At 50.8% G+C, this 16,466-nt stretch overlaps 1 protein-coding gene across 1 annotated transcript in view; it reads left to right on the forward strand.

Moving 5' to 3' along the window:
• Positions 1–16,466, forward strand: part of PGGHG (protein-glucosylgalactosylhydroxylysine glucosidase) — a 328,346-nt gene that overhangs the window by 131,088 nt on the left and 180,792 nt on the right. The window contains exons 5-6 of the mRNA XM_086957811.1: positions 2,536–2,655; positions 4,236–4,367. Coding sequence (XP_086813937.1) covers positions 2,536–2,655; positions 4,236–4,367 — 252 coding nt within the window. The remainder of the gene's footprint in view (positions 1–2,535; positions 2,656–4,235; positions 4,368–16,466) is intronic.

Here is a 16,466-nt window from a genome sequence, read left to right on the forward strand (position 1 = left end):
AAGCAGAAATATCACTCGTTCAAGTATATTTGGCTGCTACCCCCTCCCCCAACAAGAAACCATTCTGGAAAATCAGATGGGCGAGTGGGACAAAAAAGTCAAAAACGATCTTTGCAGAGCACCTACCACGCCCGCAGCGGAGCCTCCTACAAACAGGCCTGTGGCAGGGGGAGCAGGGAGTGCACGGAGCCCGCCCCCTCATTGATGGCTGTTCCCTGGGGACATCCTGTTTTTTTGAGGAGGGGCGGCAGGGGCATTGCTGTTCACCAAACACTATCTTTTAAGCAGGTGGGACGTTTGCTCACGATCACCGGAAATAAACGGTTATAAACACTAAGGGTGAGAAATTCCAACCCCAGACCAGCTATTAGAAACAAGGGAAATAAAACTAAACGAAGTAAAATAAGGCAACAGCACTGTGAAATAAACTTTCATTTGTTGAATATACGGCCAGCGTGGTTTAAATATGGCAACGTTCTATGCTGCGTAGACAGGGAGCTGACCATCGCATGAGAGTTAAATAATTAGTATAAGGAATGCTGTAAGAGCAAATAATAAACAAGCTCCAGTTTTAGCCAACGTCTCCATCTCACAGCGCTACAGACCCCGGAGTTCAGAGACATTGAGGGAAGTGTTATTGCTGACAGTCCCCCTCAGAGAGTTCCATCTACAGGACTTCGCTTGCTAAGAATGAGCAGAGCGGTCGACAGGAGATGAACAGTTCGGTCATGCGGGACCCGAGGAAACGTACCGAAGACCGGATCGCCTTCCACAGGAGAGAAGAGCTCGGTGATTGAGAGGTTCTGGACGCAGACATCGGATCGGGGAAGCAGGCGGCCTGTGCTATGATCTACGGGTTGGTTTCCCTGTCCCGACCCCACCCCGCCATCAGCGCGTGAACCAGGGAAGCGGATAACGCTGCAGGGCTCTCCCGCCTCTGATGCCGCTGGGCTCCCTCAGCTCTCGGGAGCCCGGCAGAGCGCCCGCCATGGTTGTTCTCCTGTCTCCGGGCTGCGGGGGGCGGGACTTCCGGCCGGCCGCGCAGGGATTGGCCGGCCGGAAGATACAGACAGCAAAAAAACGCCCAGCTGGAGCACGGAAGAAAACACGAAAACGGGTCCGCGTTGACGGACAGATTCACCTCCCATGCCCCTCCTGGGGGCATACAGAGAGCGGGAGGAGGGGGGGGCAGGAGCGGGAACGAACACAGGAGAGCGGGAGGGGGGGCGGGAACGAACACACGGAGAGCGGGAGGGGGGGGCTGGGGCGGGAACGAACACACGGAGAGCGGGAGAGGGGGGCAGGGGCGGGAACGGGCACTGGCAACATATCACCTTCCATTGTGTCGGCTCGGAGTAGAGAGCCGGTCAGGTCTGCGTCCTCACATGGAAAGCCATCCAGCTGGTGTGAGGAAGGATGCTGCAGAAAGAAGAAAAAAATAAACACGCCCACCGCCCGATGACGAGCCAAAAAGGGTGGAGATGGAAAAAATCTCGGGTATGCCCCCGAATCTGGTCCGGCCTTGACGGACAGATCTCTGTTCCAATGGCTAGCCTCCATTTATGGAGCTAGCCAATGGAACAGAGGGGCGTATTCAAGTCCCCCTTACTGAAAACTAGAGATTTCTCCTGGGGGCGGAGCTAACGCTCCGTGCCCCAGGCGAAACCTAAAAAAGGGTGTTGTTTAAATCTCTTCTCTTCTGCCATCGTATTCTCTGGCAAAAGGCGCCGGCATATCCGGGGAGTCTGGTCACCAGGTATCTACCAGGAAGGGCTCTGAGATCTTGTGGTACTGGGCAGTTGGCAGTCCCTAAGATAAGGAAAGCGAGAATGGGCGGCCGCTCATTCCGCTTCCTAGCCGCACAAAACTGGAACAAACCTCCGGTCGGCCTCAAGCTGGAGAGGTCGGAAACTAACTTTAGGCGACTATTGAAAACTCATCTGTTTAGTAATTAGTTTCCTGTGTCACTGTAGGGTCTGTGCTTGTCTATGATAGTCCTTTCCCCACAGCGCGGGGACACGCCGGGATGGCGTAACCAGGCGCTTTACAAATGCCTTTATTATTATTATCTTTCTTATTTCCTATGCAGAACTCCTACTCCAAAAACTGAACTCTTGTTTGAAGTGTGCATCCTGTACTCACTATGTAGAACTCCTATTACAAACATAGTTCACTTACCCCAAACGTGCAGCCCTGGTCAGAAATGAGGATTTTAATTTTAGAGTTGTGTATAAACTTTCTGAAGCTGTCTGCTTCAAGGGATCAATAATTCTAAGTATTTTATCAGACTATTAAATCAAAGCCCCTTCACTTCTCCTGATCTGATCATGTAAGATAGTTTTCCTGTCGGTCATAAAACCCCTGCTCTGCTGTAGTTGATGTGTTTCCATCTTTCTGGATGTTTGCTAAGATTGTTACCAAATGCCCTCCGAGCCTTATTGTGCAGGTTCTATTGTAGTATTTAATGTCTTTCGCTCTCCCACTTCCAGGGCGTTTGTAAGTGATGTGTTTGAAATGTTCCCCATCTTTGTACAGGACACCTGGATGTACCCCAATATCGTGCTGTTCTATCCGGAGCTAGCTCGTGCTGTACTGGCTTATCGGATCCGAACTCTGAGCGGGGCGCTCAATAACGCCAGAATGCAGGGACTTCTTGTAAGTAAGATACTAAAGCCCTCATCCCGTGCTTGTCATATGGGTGGCACCACATTCTAAATGTGCTGGAAGTCGTTTTCTGTATACTTAGCAGAATTTTAGTTTTTGTGGAAGTGGTATTGTTTCATGAGAAATGTGGTGCCGCCACTTAACTGAACTCCAAAATGGGCATCTTTAATTGAGGAAAAACAGGGGCGAGTGCTTTTACTACATTTTAATTCTCATGTATTCTAAATGTACAGTAATAACACGATTATGGTAAGGGCGTTACTGGAATCATGGTAGCATCACAATGATATGACCTGCTCTCATGAGGATCTATCAGTGGATATTGATTTTAAACAATGATTTGTACTTTTTCTGAGTTGTTCATCTGAATGTTCCAAAGATCTCTGCACTGAGCAAACGTACGACCCAAATGGGAAACAGACCAACCGGGGCATCCATGTTTAGGGCAAGTGATTCTTTGAGTTGAGTGCTTCTATGCATGTCATGGAGGCGGGCATGTGTCTCCCATGTACAGGGCCAGCAAGCTCTTGCTCATTGCAGAAATATTGTGCTTTAAACTTTAATATGACGTGGACTGATCCTCCCTAGAACGACGAGTGCTGTGCTTCAGCGGAGCCACTAAGGGCGAAGTACCTGGTTTGCGTTTTGCACAAATTCTCTCCGGGCTGCTTGGTCTCAGGGCTGTGGAGCTGCCCTGCCCAATACTCTGTTTTAACTTAGTTTCTCTATTCACAAGTGACTATGAAGAATTAGGTGTAACACGTCTGTCTCCCTAGACACTTCCTATATGACCTGCCCAGGGCAGACCTGCCCACATCTTGAGGAGGGCACAGGCTGGATCAGGGCTGTCCTGCTGCGCATCACACCAGGGCTAAGCTTCCTGCTGTCACACACACTACATTAGCAGTGGGCCAGTACAGATGGGCTGGCAAACACTTTGTCTGCACCCATACCAAGGCTCACAAGGCAGCACAACAATACAAATATTTGAAGGATGGAGCTTCTGCGAGAGAGAAGGTACTTTGGGAGAGTGCTGTAAATAGTTTGCCTATTCACAATTAAATCAATACAAATGTAAATGTTAAACGCCTATCGTCTGAGAGATTAAATGTGGAGAGGTCATAGTGAGTAACAGCAACTTATAAATACATTGCCTTTTTGAGTGACCGTAAATATCAACAGTTCTTGCAGTGTTATGTAGCTTGAAAAACATGTGATATACCATGATTGTTGCGCAAGGGCAAAGTTGCCTTTGACTACAATAACCCATTTCTGGATTGGCTGTGTTAAGGGTCAGAAAATTACACAGAGTTCAGCTACTTTGTATTCAAAGGGCAAGGTGCTGCTGGCTTGGCAGATGGCACAGTGTGTACATCTGAAGTAACTTACCAAAGCTCAACAGGGTGGTACCTTGAAAAGGCATGTGGGACCAAAGAGAAGAGGACTGACTAGACATTGGTGGCAATCAGATATCTAGACTATGGTTCTTAACACACATAGGTCAATAGCATAGTCCATATTTAAACAGAAACTCAAAACATCATTTGTGCATTCTCTCTAACTTTTCGCAGGGTGCAAAGTTCCCATGGGAAAGTGCAGTGACTGGTTGTGAAGTCTGCCCAGAAGAAATATATGGAAGAGAGGAAGTCCATATCAACGGTGATGTCTTACGGGCTTTTCAGCAGTACTTCTATGTGACGCAGGTAATAATACTGAGGTACATATGCACATTTTATTGGTATTGGAGATGACTGAACACTCTTATTGTAAACTCATACTATTATGGTGTAGCATCATCTACCGCAGTCTAACAACGTCACTGACTGGAACCCAAAGTCATTAGGCCTTTGTCAGCAGCTTGTCACACATCCCAATTTAGACTACATCTTCAGTGTTTTCATTGTCATACAAGTCTTGGGCATGGGGATTCTCTTTTGTACTTCTGCTTTCCTTAATCTTCCAGTACTTATATTATTTTAAAGGGGAGCTCATACATGCCTTTTCAATAGGGGTCCCTAAGGGTAGCAGCTACCATCACTGTTTTTCTGCATGCAAACCTGGCATGCTTTTGCCTACGCCCGCCTTTCAATTGTTATTTGCCTCTTATATTCTGATCATTTTATAAGTTGTGAAAGTAACTAAACTGAATTCCTTGATACATTTTCTTATACGTTCAAGTTTAATTTAAACTAAATAAAAGCACCGATAACCGTAACAATCATTGGCAAAGCCTGAAGACCCGGTTTACATTTTGTGGACTCACTAAGAAATTAAAAAAATCTGTTGTGGTAAAAATTCAAAGCAAGTGTTGATGTTATCTTTGATAATCTGATAAGATGTAAGATAAAGCACCTGCCAGGGTTGGGGTGGTGTTAAATGTATGAGGAAATTTGCCCCAACAGGATCCAAGTTGTCAGCTAATCAAGTAGCATAAGTCTTCTTGATGGACCAAAGTAAGATAGCAGCTTCCACCTAATTACATGGGAGGTTAACATAAGCAGTTCAACCAGAGACATAATGAATTCCTCTTAATATTGATAGTAGACCATTCAAAACTTATCATCAACCTCATATTTCACATAATACTCACTCTTTCCAACCCGACTATTTCTATTGGCTCACCATTCTGAGGTTTTTCATGCACCATACACATTATCCCCTTGCTTTCTTGCTTTCCTCTCAGACAAGGACACATTTTGAAATTCCTGAATTTCTATCCATGCTCTTTTTGAAATTCAATCTCTCTAGCTTCTACTAATGTTCACCATTCTTTTATTATATTCTTTATTAAATTCTCACTCCAGTTCACTCAGTTTGCACACAAGCTTATTTTTAGTCATGCCAGATCTTCTTGAATTAGGGTATATTATCAACAGTACTTAATGTGTAAATAAATAAGTGCCAGGGCCCTCGTCAGGAGGCCACTGCAGCTTGCATCTGAAATTGCTCCTGCCAGCACTGCCCATGATATGACATACACAACTACTAACCATCACACCCACACAAGTGTGACAATCAGATCAGACTATTCCAGGCCGCCCAAAGCTGTAAGAATGGCTTGGGTGACCAGTATTACTCATCTTTAATGTATATTAAAATATTAAACAATTGTTGTGCTCATTTCGAAATTAGTCAAACCTCTCCACCATGTGGTGCTCTGTAGCAAGTGCCGGTGTTGTCAATTAAGTGCTGCCACTGAGCAACGGAAACCACTGGCTCAAATTAAGCACTGATTATCAATCTCAAATGATTAGAAACAGAAATAGACTCCTGGGGCCAGATGTACGACCCTTTTTTGCAACCACAAACAGGAGATCCTCCCATTTGTGACCGCAAAAAAAGGTGATGGCATGTAAAAATGCTATTTTGAGAGTCATTGACTCGCAAAATAGCATTTGCGACTCCTCCTATTAAGAAGGGGTATCCCTTCATAATAGCGAGTCACCATGCCATAAACAATTGTTTTTCGTCTGCATTTGCGGCCGCAAAACACTCACAGTTTACCTTCTACTTCAAGTAAGTGGTAGACCACTCGCAAACAGGAAGGGGTCCCCAGGGGACCCCTTCCTCTTTGTGAGTATGTGAGTAAATATTTTTATGAGCAGGAAGTGGTCCCAGGGACAACTGCCTGCTTACAAAAATGAAACTGAAAAGTTTTATTTTTCTTTTTTAAATGCATCCTGTTTTTTTAAGGAAAAAGGGGCTGCCTTTAAAAAACAAAAATACTTCTTTATTTAAAAGCAGTCCCAGACATGGTGGTCTGCTGACCCCAGCAGGCCACCATCCCTGGGAGTGCTAGCCAATCCTAATGGGGTCGCAAATTGCGCCTGCCTCATTAATACTCATGAGGCATGCAATTTGCGACCCCATTAGGAACCACAAACAGTGTCTGAGACACTGTTATACATCCCAATTGGCTAATTTGATCATTTTCACATCTAGCTCAATGTGAGCTAGGTAAGGCCATTCAGGAGTTGCATGCTTTTTATTTGGCACTGCTAGTCTTGTTGGTCATTTTAGCTACAAACTGTTCACTTTCACTATCACTGAAGTCTTGTACTGCTGGTTCTGACTTCTCCTCAATTGTTTATGGTCTTTGGACTCTCTTCAACACTTTATTTTACCAATCACTAATTCGGGCCACTTACCTTCGTGATGCACATTCTTATCTTCAGATCCACTTATTAATACTACTGTATTCTCATCTTCACTTGCCACCTGGTTCACATTATTGTCTGAATCAGATTGATTCACTGTAAACTGTTTTCCTTTAGGGGGTTTTGAAATGTGGATTTTCAGCTTCACTTTCATCTGCAGGCGCAGAACAGGCGCCTGTTCTCTTTGCTCCGGAGCACGACATGGTGCAGCGGTTTTGGATTTTTAAAATCTGGGCATATCATAGTCCACATTCTTTTCAAGCATGCATACCATATTTGCAAACAAATGATTTTGGGCTTGCGAGGTTCTTCCAGCTGCTCTGGCTCTGTGGATGGGCTAGGTTTCGGCCAGTGCGAGGTTGGAAGATCTTATATTTCTTTTGGGTATGTGGAAGTTGATTCTGTCGTTGAGGTATTTGGTTCCGTTGTTGAGTAGGCGTTTGTAGGCGTGAGTGAGGATTTTGAAAGTGACTCTTTTCTCCATGGGGAGCCAGTGGAGACTTCGTAGGTGTTGACTGATGTGTTTGTGTTGGGGAATGTCGAGGACGAGTCTGGTGGCGGTGTTCTGTATTGTCTGAAGTTTGCGGAGTAGGGACTTGTTGATGCCAGCATAGAGTGCGTTTTCATAGTCCAGTCTGCTGGTGATGAGTGTGTGGGTGACTGTCTTCCTTGACTTAGGGCGGATACACTTGTAGGACTTGCGGAGGATGTGGAGGGTGTTGAAGCAGCTGGAGGTGATGGCGCTGACCTGTCCGTTCATGGTGAGTGATGAGTCGAGTACGATGCAGAGGTTCTTTGCGTGGTCTGAGGGGGTAGGTGGGCTTCCGAGGGCCGCCAGCCACCAGGTGCTGTCCCATGCAGAAGGGGTGGTACCGAGGACGAGGACTTCTATCTTCTTTCCGTTGAGCTTCAGGCAGCTGTTGGTCATCCAGACTGTGACGTCTTGCATTCCTTTCTGGAAGTTGAGTTTGGCAGTGGTGGGGTCTTTGGGGACGGAGAGGATGAGCTGGGTGTCGTCGGTGTAGGATACGATGTTGAGGCCGTGTTGTTGGACGATGGCTGCGAAGGGGGCCATGTAGATGTAGAAGAGGGTGGGGCTCAGGGATGAACCCTGTGGGACTCCGCAGGTGATTTTCGTGGGGTCGGAGAGGAAGGGTGGGAGTCTGATCCTTTGGCTTCTTCCAGTGAGGAATGATCGGATCCAGTCCAGGGCTGTTCCTTGTATGCCTGCTTCATGTAGTCTGGCGACTAGTGTGTGGTGGGAGATGGTGTCGATGGCCGCTGATAGGTCGAGTAGGATGAGGGCTGCGGAATGGCCTTGGTCCAGGAGGGTGCGGATGTCGTCTGTGGCGGCAAGTAGGGCAGTCTCTGTGCTGTGGTTGCCTCAGAGTCCGGATTGGGATGGGTCGAGGACGGGGTTCTCTTCAATGAATCGTGTACGTTTCCTGTTGACTGTTTTCTCTGCAGCTTTGGCTGCGAAGGGGAGGAGCGAGATGGGCCGATAGTTTTTGGGGTTGGTGGGGTCAGCTGTGGGCATCTTGAACAATGGTCTGACTTCTGCGCGCTTCCAGTCATCTGGGAAGGTGCACTGTTTTGAAGGTGGTGTTGATGGTGCGTTGTACTTCAGGTGTGATGGCGGCCGCGGTTCTGTTGTAGATGTGAGGGGGCAGGGGTCGTTGGGGCCCCCCCGAGTTGATTCTTTTCATGGTCGAGGCAGCGTCTTCGGCGGTGATCGGTGTCCAGTTGGAGATGGTGGGCCAGCTGGTGTTTCTAGGGGGCGGGGGCTGTCTTTGGTGCCTGATCGATGGTTAATGAAGTTGTATTAGAGGTTTTTGATCTTGAAGTGGAAAGGGGTTCCAAGCTTGTCGTAGAGGTCTTGGGGATGGGGTGATGTCTGTGGCTTCACTCAATCAATCAATCAATCAAAGACATTTATAGAGCGCACTACCTACCCGTAGGGTCTCAAGGCGCTTGGGGGGGGGGGTGCCGCTACTGCTCGAACAGCCAGGTCTTGAGCTTCTTCCTGAAGGAGAGGTGGTCTTGGGTCAGGCGCAGGTCGGCCGGGAGGGAGTTCCAGGTCTTGGCGGCCAGGTAGGAGAAGGACCTTCCTCCTGTAGTAGCGCTACGGATGCGTGGGACGGCGGCGAGGGCGTGGCTGGCAGATCGGAGGTGGCGTTTGGGAGCGTAGAAGGTGATGCGGTTGTTGAGGTAGCTCGGGCCTTGATCGTGGGGAGCTTTGTGAGCGTGGGTAAGGAGGCGGAAGGTGATTCCCTTGTTGACTGGGAGCCAGTGCAGGTCTCTTAGGTGTCCGGAGATGTGGCTGTGTCGTGGGACGTCGAGGATGAGTCTGGCTGAGGCGTTCTGGATGCGCTGGAGTCTCTTCTGGACCTTGGCGGTGGTTCCGGCGTAGAGTGCGTTGCCGTAGTCCAGTCGGCTGGTGACGAGGGCCTGGGTGACGGTCTTCCTGGTCTCCGTGGGGATCCACCAGAAGATCTTCCGAAGCATGCGCAGGGTGTTGAAGCACGACGAGGAGACGGCGTTGACTTGCCTGGTCATGGAGAGGGAGGAGTCCAGGATGAAGCCCAGGTTGCGTGCGTGGTTCGTCGGTTTGGGTGCGGTGCCCAAGGCGGGGGGCCACCAGGAGTCGTCCCAGGCGGAGGGCGAGGAGCCCAGGATGAGGACCTCCGTCTTATCTGAGTTCAGTTTCAGGCGGCTCGTCGTCATCCACTCGGCTACCTCTTTCATCCCTTCGTGCAGGTTGGCTCTGGCGGTGGCGGGGTCGTTGGTCAGGGAGAGGATTAGCTGGGTGTCGTCGGCGTAGGAGATTATGTTGAGGTTGTGTTGGCGTGCGATGGCCGCGAGGGGGCTCATGTAGACGTTGAAGAGAGTAGGGCTCAGCGAGGATCCTTGAGGGACGCCGCAGATGACTTCGGTGGCTTCTGACTTGTACGGTGGTAGGCGGACTCTCTGTGTTCCTCCGTCGAGGAAGGAGACGATCCATTCCAGTGCCTTCTCCTGGATTCCGACGTTGCTGAGGCGCTGCACTAGGGTGCGGTGGCAGACCGTGTCGAAAGCCGCGGAGAGGTCTAGGAGGATGAGGGCCGCTGTTTCTCCGTTGTCCATCAGGGCTCGGATGTTGTCGGTGGCGGCGATGAGGGCGGTCTCGGTGCTGTGGTTGGCACGGAATCCGGACTGCGATGGGTCGAGGGATCCATTCGTCTCGAGGAAGGCGGCCAGCTGTTTGTTGACAGTCTTCTCGATGACTTTGGCTGGGAACGGGAGTAGAGAGATGGGGCGGTAATTCTTGAGTTCGGTGGGGTCTGCTGTAGGTTTCTTGAGTAGAGCGCTGAGTTCGGCGTGCTTCCAGCTCTCGGGGAAGGTGGCGGTGTCGAATGAGGTGTTGATGATGTCCCGCAGGTGGGGTGCGATGACAGCGTCAGCTTTGTTGAAGACGTGGTGAGGGCAGGGGTCGGTCGGAGATCCGGAGTGGACGGAGTTCATCATGTGGACGGTGTCTTCGGTGTTGACCGGGGTCCAGGCGCGGAGGGTGGTGGTGGGTGGCGTTGCTGCGGTCGTGGTGTGCGTCGGTTGAGTGCTGAAGCTGTTGTGTATGTCCGCGATCTTGTTGTGGAAGTAGGAGGCGAGGGAGTTGCAGAGGTCTTGCGATGGGGTGATGTCGTTGTTTCCGGCGTTGGGGTTGGAGAGCTCTTTCACGATGTTGAAGAGTTCCTTGCAGTTGTGTGCGTTGTTGTCCAGTCTGTTCTTGAAAGCCGCTTTCTTGGCGGTGCGGATCAGATGGTGGTGTTTCCGGGTGGCGAGCTTGAGGGTGGTCCTGTTGTCCGGCGTGGGTTCCTTTCTCCAGGCTTTCTCGAGGGCTCGGCAGTTCTTCTTGGAGCTCTTGAGTTCGTCGGTGAACCATGGGGCTCTCTTACTGCCGGGTCTGCTGGGCGGGATCCTCAGAGGGGCGAGTTCGTCTGCGCATTTGCTGATCCACTTCGAGAGGTTGCCGGCGGCCTGGCTGGGGTTCGTTGATGCGGCCGGAGGGTGCTGGCTCAGGGAAGCGGCGAGCTGGTCGGCTGTGATATTGTTCCAGCTTCTTCGGGCAACCTGTTGCTGGTGGTGGTGGATCGTCGTTCTTCTGAAGGTGAAGTGGATGCATCTGTGGTCCGTCCAGTGGAGTTCTGTGGCGTGGCTGAAGGTGATGTCTTTGCTGGATGAGAAGATGGCGTCGAGTGTGTGTCCGGCGAGGTGGGTGGGGGTGGACACCAGCTGCGTGAGTCCAAGGTTGGCGAGGTTGTCGAGCAAGGTGCTGGTGTTGCAGTCGTTGTTGTTCTCCAGGTGGAAGTTGAAGTCCCCCAGGAGGATGTAGTCAGCGGGGGGGAGGGCGTGCGGGCTGACGAAGTCGGCGATGTCCTCGCTGAATTGTGTGCGGGGTCCCGGAGGACGGTAGATCAGGGTGCCTCTGAGGGTGGTCTTCGGGTCGGTGTGGATCTGGAAATGCAGGTGTTCGGCGGAGGGTGGGGTGTTGTCGGTGCTGGTCGTGATGCGGATGGTGATCTTGTGGATGATGGCGATGCCTCCTCCCACCTGGTTGGCTTTGCGGTCCCTCCGGGTGATCTTGTAGCCGTCTGGGATGGCGATGGCGATGTCGGGCGCTGAGGAGGCGTTCATCCAGGTCTCCGTGATGAAGGCAACGTCAGGGGCTGTGGCGTCTAGGAGGTTCCAGAGTTGGATGGCGTGTCTGTGGACGGAGCGTGTGTAGAGCAGGATGCACTTGAGGTGGTTGCTGCTGGTGTTCGGCTTGGCAGGTGCTGGTGTCGGGCAGGTCCGGATGCAGGTGAACTTGCAGGTGTTGCAGCTGAAGGGTCCGTGGACGCGTCGTGGGGTGGCTCTGTAGCATCCCGGGACTCGGCCGGTGTTGAGTGCGTTGAGGGTGGCGGCGGTGTACGTCAGGCGGGTCGGTCGGGGTCCTCGTGGGCCAGGGGTCCTGGCACTGGGCGCGGTCCAGGCGCGGACGGGCGTAGACGGGCTTACCTTTGGCGCGCCTTCGGCGCACAATCGGCGTGCCCGCTGCGCGTGACCGCTGCGCGTTCGCACGGTCGCCATATATGGCCAAGTGCGTGGGTGGGCAGAGCAGCTGGGAGGCGGGAGCGGGGAGGGAACAGAAGGAAAAAAGGGGCGGGGTCAGCGGTGGTGGCGGGAAGCGGGGAGGGAAGACGGAGGGCGGCAACAAGCAGGGAAAGAAAACAGGCAAAACAGCGGGAAAAAACAATTATGACAAATACAAATACAATACTACACAGTAAATGCACCAGGGGCACAGGGAGAAGAGCGCCGATCACGGACCACGCCGCTCGAAGGAGGGGGCGTGGTCACGAGGCGGCAGTCGGGCAGCGAGGCACAAAGGAAGGGGAGGCACATGCAGCAGCTGGTGGCCGTGCGGCGCGGGAGTGTCCTAGAACTAGGTCACACTCATCTGCGTCGCACGGTCGCCATATATGGCCAAGTGCGCGGGTGGGCGGAGCAGCTGGGAGGCGGGAGCGGGGAGGGGACAGAAGGAAAAAAGGGGCGGGGTCAGCGGTGGTGGCGGGAAGCGGGGAGCGGGGAGGGAAGACGGAGGGCGGCAACAGGCAGGGAAAGAAAACAGGCAAAACAGCGGGAAAAAACAATTATGACAAATACAAATACAATACTACACAGTAAATGCACCAGGGGCACAGGGAGAAGAGCGCCGATCACGGACCAAGCCGCTCGAAGGAGGGGGCGTGGTCACGAGGCGGCAGTCGGGCAGCGAGGCACAAAGGAAGGGGAGGCACACGCAGCAGCTGGTGGCCGTGCGGCGCGGGAGTGTCCTAGAACTAGGTCACTGTGTGGGTTGGTGAGTTCTTGAATGACACTGAAAAGTTTCCTTGAAGTTGGTGGAGTTGGCCAGGATTTTGTTGTGGATAGTTCCTCTTGGCAGGTCTGATCTGGTTGTGGTCTTTGTAGGTGGTGTGGTTTTCAGTTGTCTTGGTGTTTCTCCAGTTCTTCTCCAGGTGTCTGCAGGTGCGTCTGGCTTAATGGAGAGCGGTGGTGAACCAGGTGTCTTTCCTGGGGGGTTGTCTGTCGGGTTTGCGTAGCGGGCGAGCCTATCTGCGCAGTCGGAGATCCAGATGTGGAGTTCTCTGGCTCCGTCGTTTACGTCGGGTGCCCCGGTGTGGTTGTCTCGGGTGAGGTTGGAGTTAAGCTGCTTGTCGGTAACCTTGCTCCAGTTCCTTCATGGAGAGCATGCGGCTCGTTTGGGTGCCTTTGGTTTGTTGATGGCGAAGTGTACGCAGTGGTGGTCAGTCCATGGCGGCTGCGTTGTGTGGCAGAATTGGACGCTGTTTCCTGCCGCAAAGATGGGTTTAGGGTGTGTCCTGCTCTGTGGGTCGGTGTTTTGACAAGTTGTTTAAGTCCGATGCTGGCGAGGTTGTCACGAAGGATAGTGGAGTTGGAGCCGCTGGGGTTGTCGAGGTGGAAGTTCATGTCTCCAATGAGTATTTAGTTTGTTGAGGAAATGGCGTGGGGTGCGATGAAGTTGGTATTGGTAGTGGCGAAGGGTGTTCAGGGGCAGGGGGGGTCTGTAGACGAGGGTTTCTCGGAGTGTGGCTTTGGGGGTGGTCTGGATCTGGAAGTTCAGGTGTTCAGCAGAGAGGAAGGTTTCGCTGGAGACGGTGAGGCGGAGGGTGCTCTTGTGGGCGATGGTGTGGCCCCCTCCTGGGTGGTTGGGGCGGTCTTTCCTCTGGATCTTGTATCCGTCTGGGATGGCGGGGCTGATGTTGGGGGCAGAGGATGCGTTGGTCCAGGTCTCTGTAAAAAAGACGATGTATGGGTGAAAGAGTGTCGAGTAGGTTCCAGATTTTCATGGCATGTATGTGTACCGAGCGTACGTTGAGGAGGATGCATTTTAGTGTGTTGCCGGTGTTGGAGGCCGGGACGGCAGTGAGGGTCTGGCGGCAGTAGAGGCAGGAGAACTGCCCGTGGGTCATGTTCGGCGAGGCCTGTTGGCATTCTCGAAGTATTCCAGTGTTGAGTGTGAGGAGCGTGGTGGTGTCGTAGCGATGGGTAGTGGGAGGTCCAGGGTTCCTGGCTCTGGCCGCAGTCAGGTCGCAGCCAGGCGCAGACGGGCTTGCCTTTGGCGTGCCTTCAGCTGCCATTAAGTAGGGGGGAGCGAGGAGAGGCTGGGAGGCAGGAGTGGGGGAATTCTGGGGAGAAATTCCGGGGGGTAAAATTCCCGGGGGGTAGGGGTGCTGCTAAGGCAGCAGTAGCAAAAGGCAAAAGGAACAGGCAGGCACGAGAAAATTAAAACAGTAGTGGAATTAGAGCAAGGCACAGATGAGCACAATAACAGTGGCACAACAGGGAAAAATTAAGAAAAAAATGGCTGAGCAAGGCTACGGTGGTTGCAGGCAGTCTGGTCCCAGTTGGAGCGGGCAGCAGCCTTGAACCTCCCAAGGAGAAGGTCGGGGTCTGGAGGTAAGAGACGGCACAGCAGAGCTGCGGGGAGATAGTGGACCTAGACCTAGGGCTTTCTCGTACTTGCACTTTGATTATTCTGTGTTTGATTCTAATTTGTGTTCTGTATATGTAAACTATTATTAGGACCTTGTTTTGACAGTAATATCAGTACATGCAATGTGAACGTATGCCACAGCTTGTACCCGCACAGTGATGGTCAATGCAATGTCTATGTATATCGTAACTTGTGCCAGCACAGCAGCTCCGACATCAGATACCAGTGTATTTCGTGACCCATGCTTATCCGCTAATATTATTGTTGCGAATTAGAACAATGTCAATGTATGTTTAGACGAGAGCAAACATTATCTTGTTAATACCAGCACAAATGATATCAATATACAAACTGACTGACCCCTGTGTGCGTAATGTCGATACAGATGGTACCAGTGGTTGCCATAATATTTTTAGGACTTCCGATGAATTCACATCATTGCTGTTGGGTTCACCCAAGGTGAGCTTTTCATCAACCCCGACTCAGAGATACATAGTCAGACAGGTCCTTTAACCCATGCCCAGGCATATTGAGTAACAGGTCACAGGTTGGTTCCCCCATAAACCATTGACAAACATGCACCCAGGGAAAACCCTGATTGATTCCAAAGATAGATATTTGCATATATTTGCACCACAAACATGTCCGAGAAAATTTGCCCCCATAAAACCATTTTGCCAAAGGCTCGCGTTCCCCAGAACTACCACAAAGAGGAATACCACATGTAGATAGGCACACCCAACCAATCAGGACTTGACAGGCACACCACACTTAGTGATCATTCTCTCCCCATGCTGCATATCTAGACACATACACACTCGCACACACTAGCTCTCCTGCAAGGTCAAGCCATCTCAAGATGCCCACTTTTGTTGATTTACAACTGAAATGCTTTTTTGGAATGTAGAAAATTACTTTATTGTACCTCATGAACTGTATAAATTGACAGCCAAAAACACTGTACATCGAGAGATTTTGAGCAGATGCATTCTGTCCTGGTTCTCCCAGCTGCAGCGTTTAATAATACCAACTTGTTCCTGTTTTGCCTCTTGTCTTTTCTTTTTTTTTTTATAAAACTTTTTATTAACAATCATCGACAATGAAACCATTATCACAATAGAGCAAAATCGAATGGTCTTGTCTGGTACGTGACCGTCTAATATTCTATCTTCCAATGGGGATGATTCAGGGAGGGGAGGGCCCTTTGGGAGGAGAGAATATAGTGCATGAATAACCTGCCTGTATCGGAAGATCTCTGTGTCAGCCAGCCCGTGCTGAGTTTGGAGAGTGTCAAACGACTTCACCTCCCTCCTGGCCCATATATCTTTTATTTGTGAGATGCCGATTATGTCCCACTTATCAAATCCTTTCGACGCCCAGAGATTGCCCAGTTGTGCAGAGTGCTACAAGGGAGTAGCTAGTGTCAATTTAGGTTCTCAGCCTAGGGATTTAGTAGCAGCGTGCCATACACCAACTGAGTGGCCGGTAGGGCCTGTCAGCCGAGGTCGGCCAGGTTTTGAGTAAAGCGATCTATTATAGTTCCCTCCCGGGAGGAGCAACCTATCCATATGGTAACCTGGATCATCTGGGCAACCATACGTGCCATAGTTGATAGCCGCCAGGTGCGCCGCCCAATAATATTTTTTAATGTCTGAAAGACTAATGCCACCAACATACCATTTTAGCGTGAGTTTACCCAAGGCTATATGAGGCGCCCCATTCCACAGTAAGCCCCTCTGAAGGTGTTCAATTTATTTAAACTATTTCAGGGGGACAGGATGAAGTGAGTTCTGCAGGGCATAAAGAAAACATGGAAGTGTTATAATTTTAAAAAGAGCCGCCTTGCCCAGAACGGGGAGGGAAAGAGACTTTCAGCTAGCTATGTCTCTCTTCAGGCTGAGCATAGGGGGAAGGAGATTTTTCTTGTATCGAAGCGTGGGATCTAAGGAGATGAAAATACCCAAATATTTGAATCCCATGGTGCTGACCTGGATTGGACAATTACGGGGTAGGTCGGGTAGGCCGCCTTGTAGGGGGTATAGATGGGATTTGGACCAATTTATGGTAAACCCAGAATATTCGCCAAATATCCCCAATATATCCAGTAAAGC

This window comes from Lissotriton vulgaris, chromosome 2_1 (assembly GCF_964263255.1).
Source record: "Lissotriton vulgaris chromosome 2_1, aLisVul1.2, whole genome shotgun sequence".
Classification (NCBI taxonomy): domain Eukaryota; kingdom Metazoa; phylum Chordata; class Amphibia; order Caudata; family Salamandridae; genus Lissotriton; species Lissotriton vulgaris.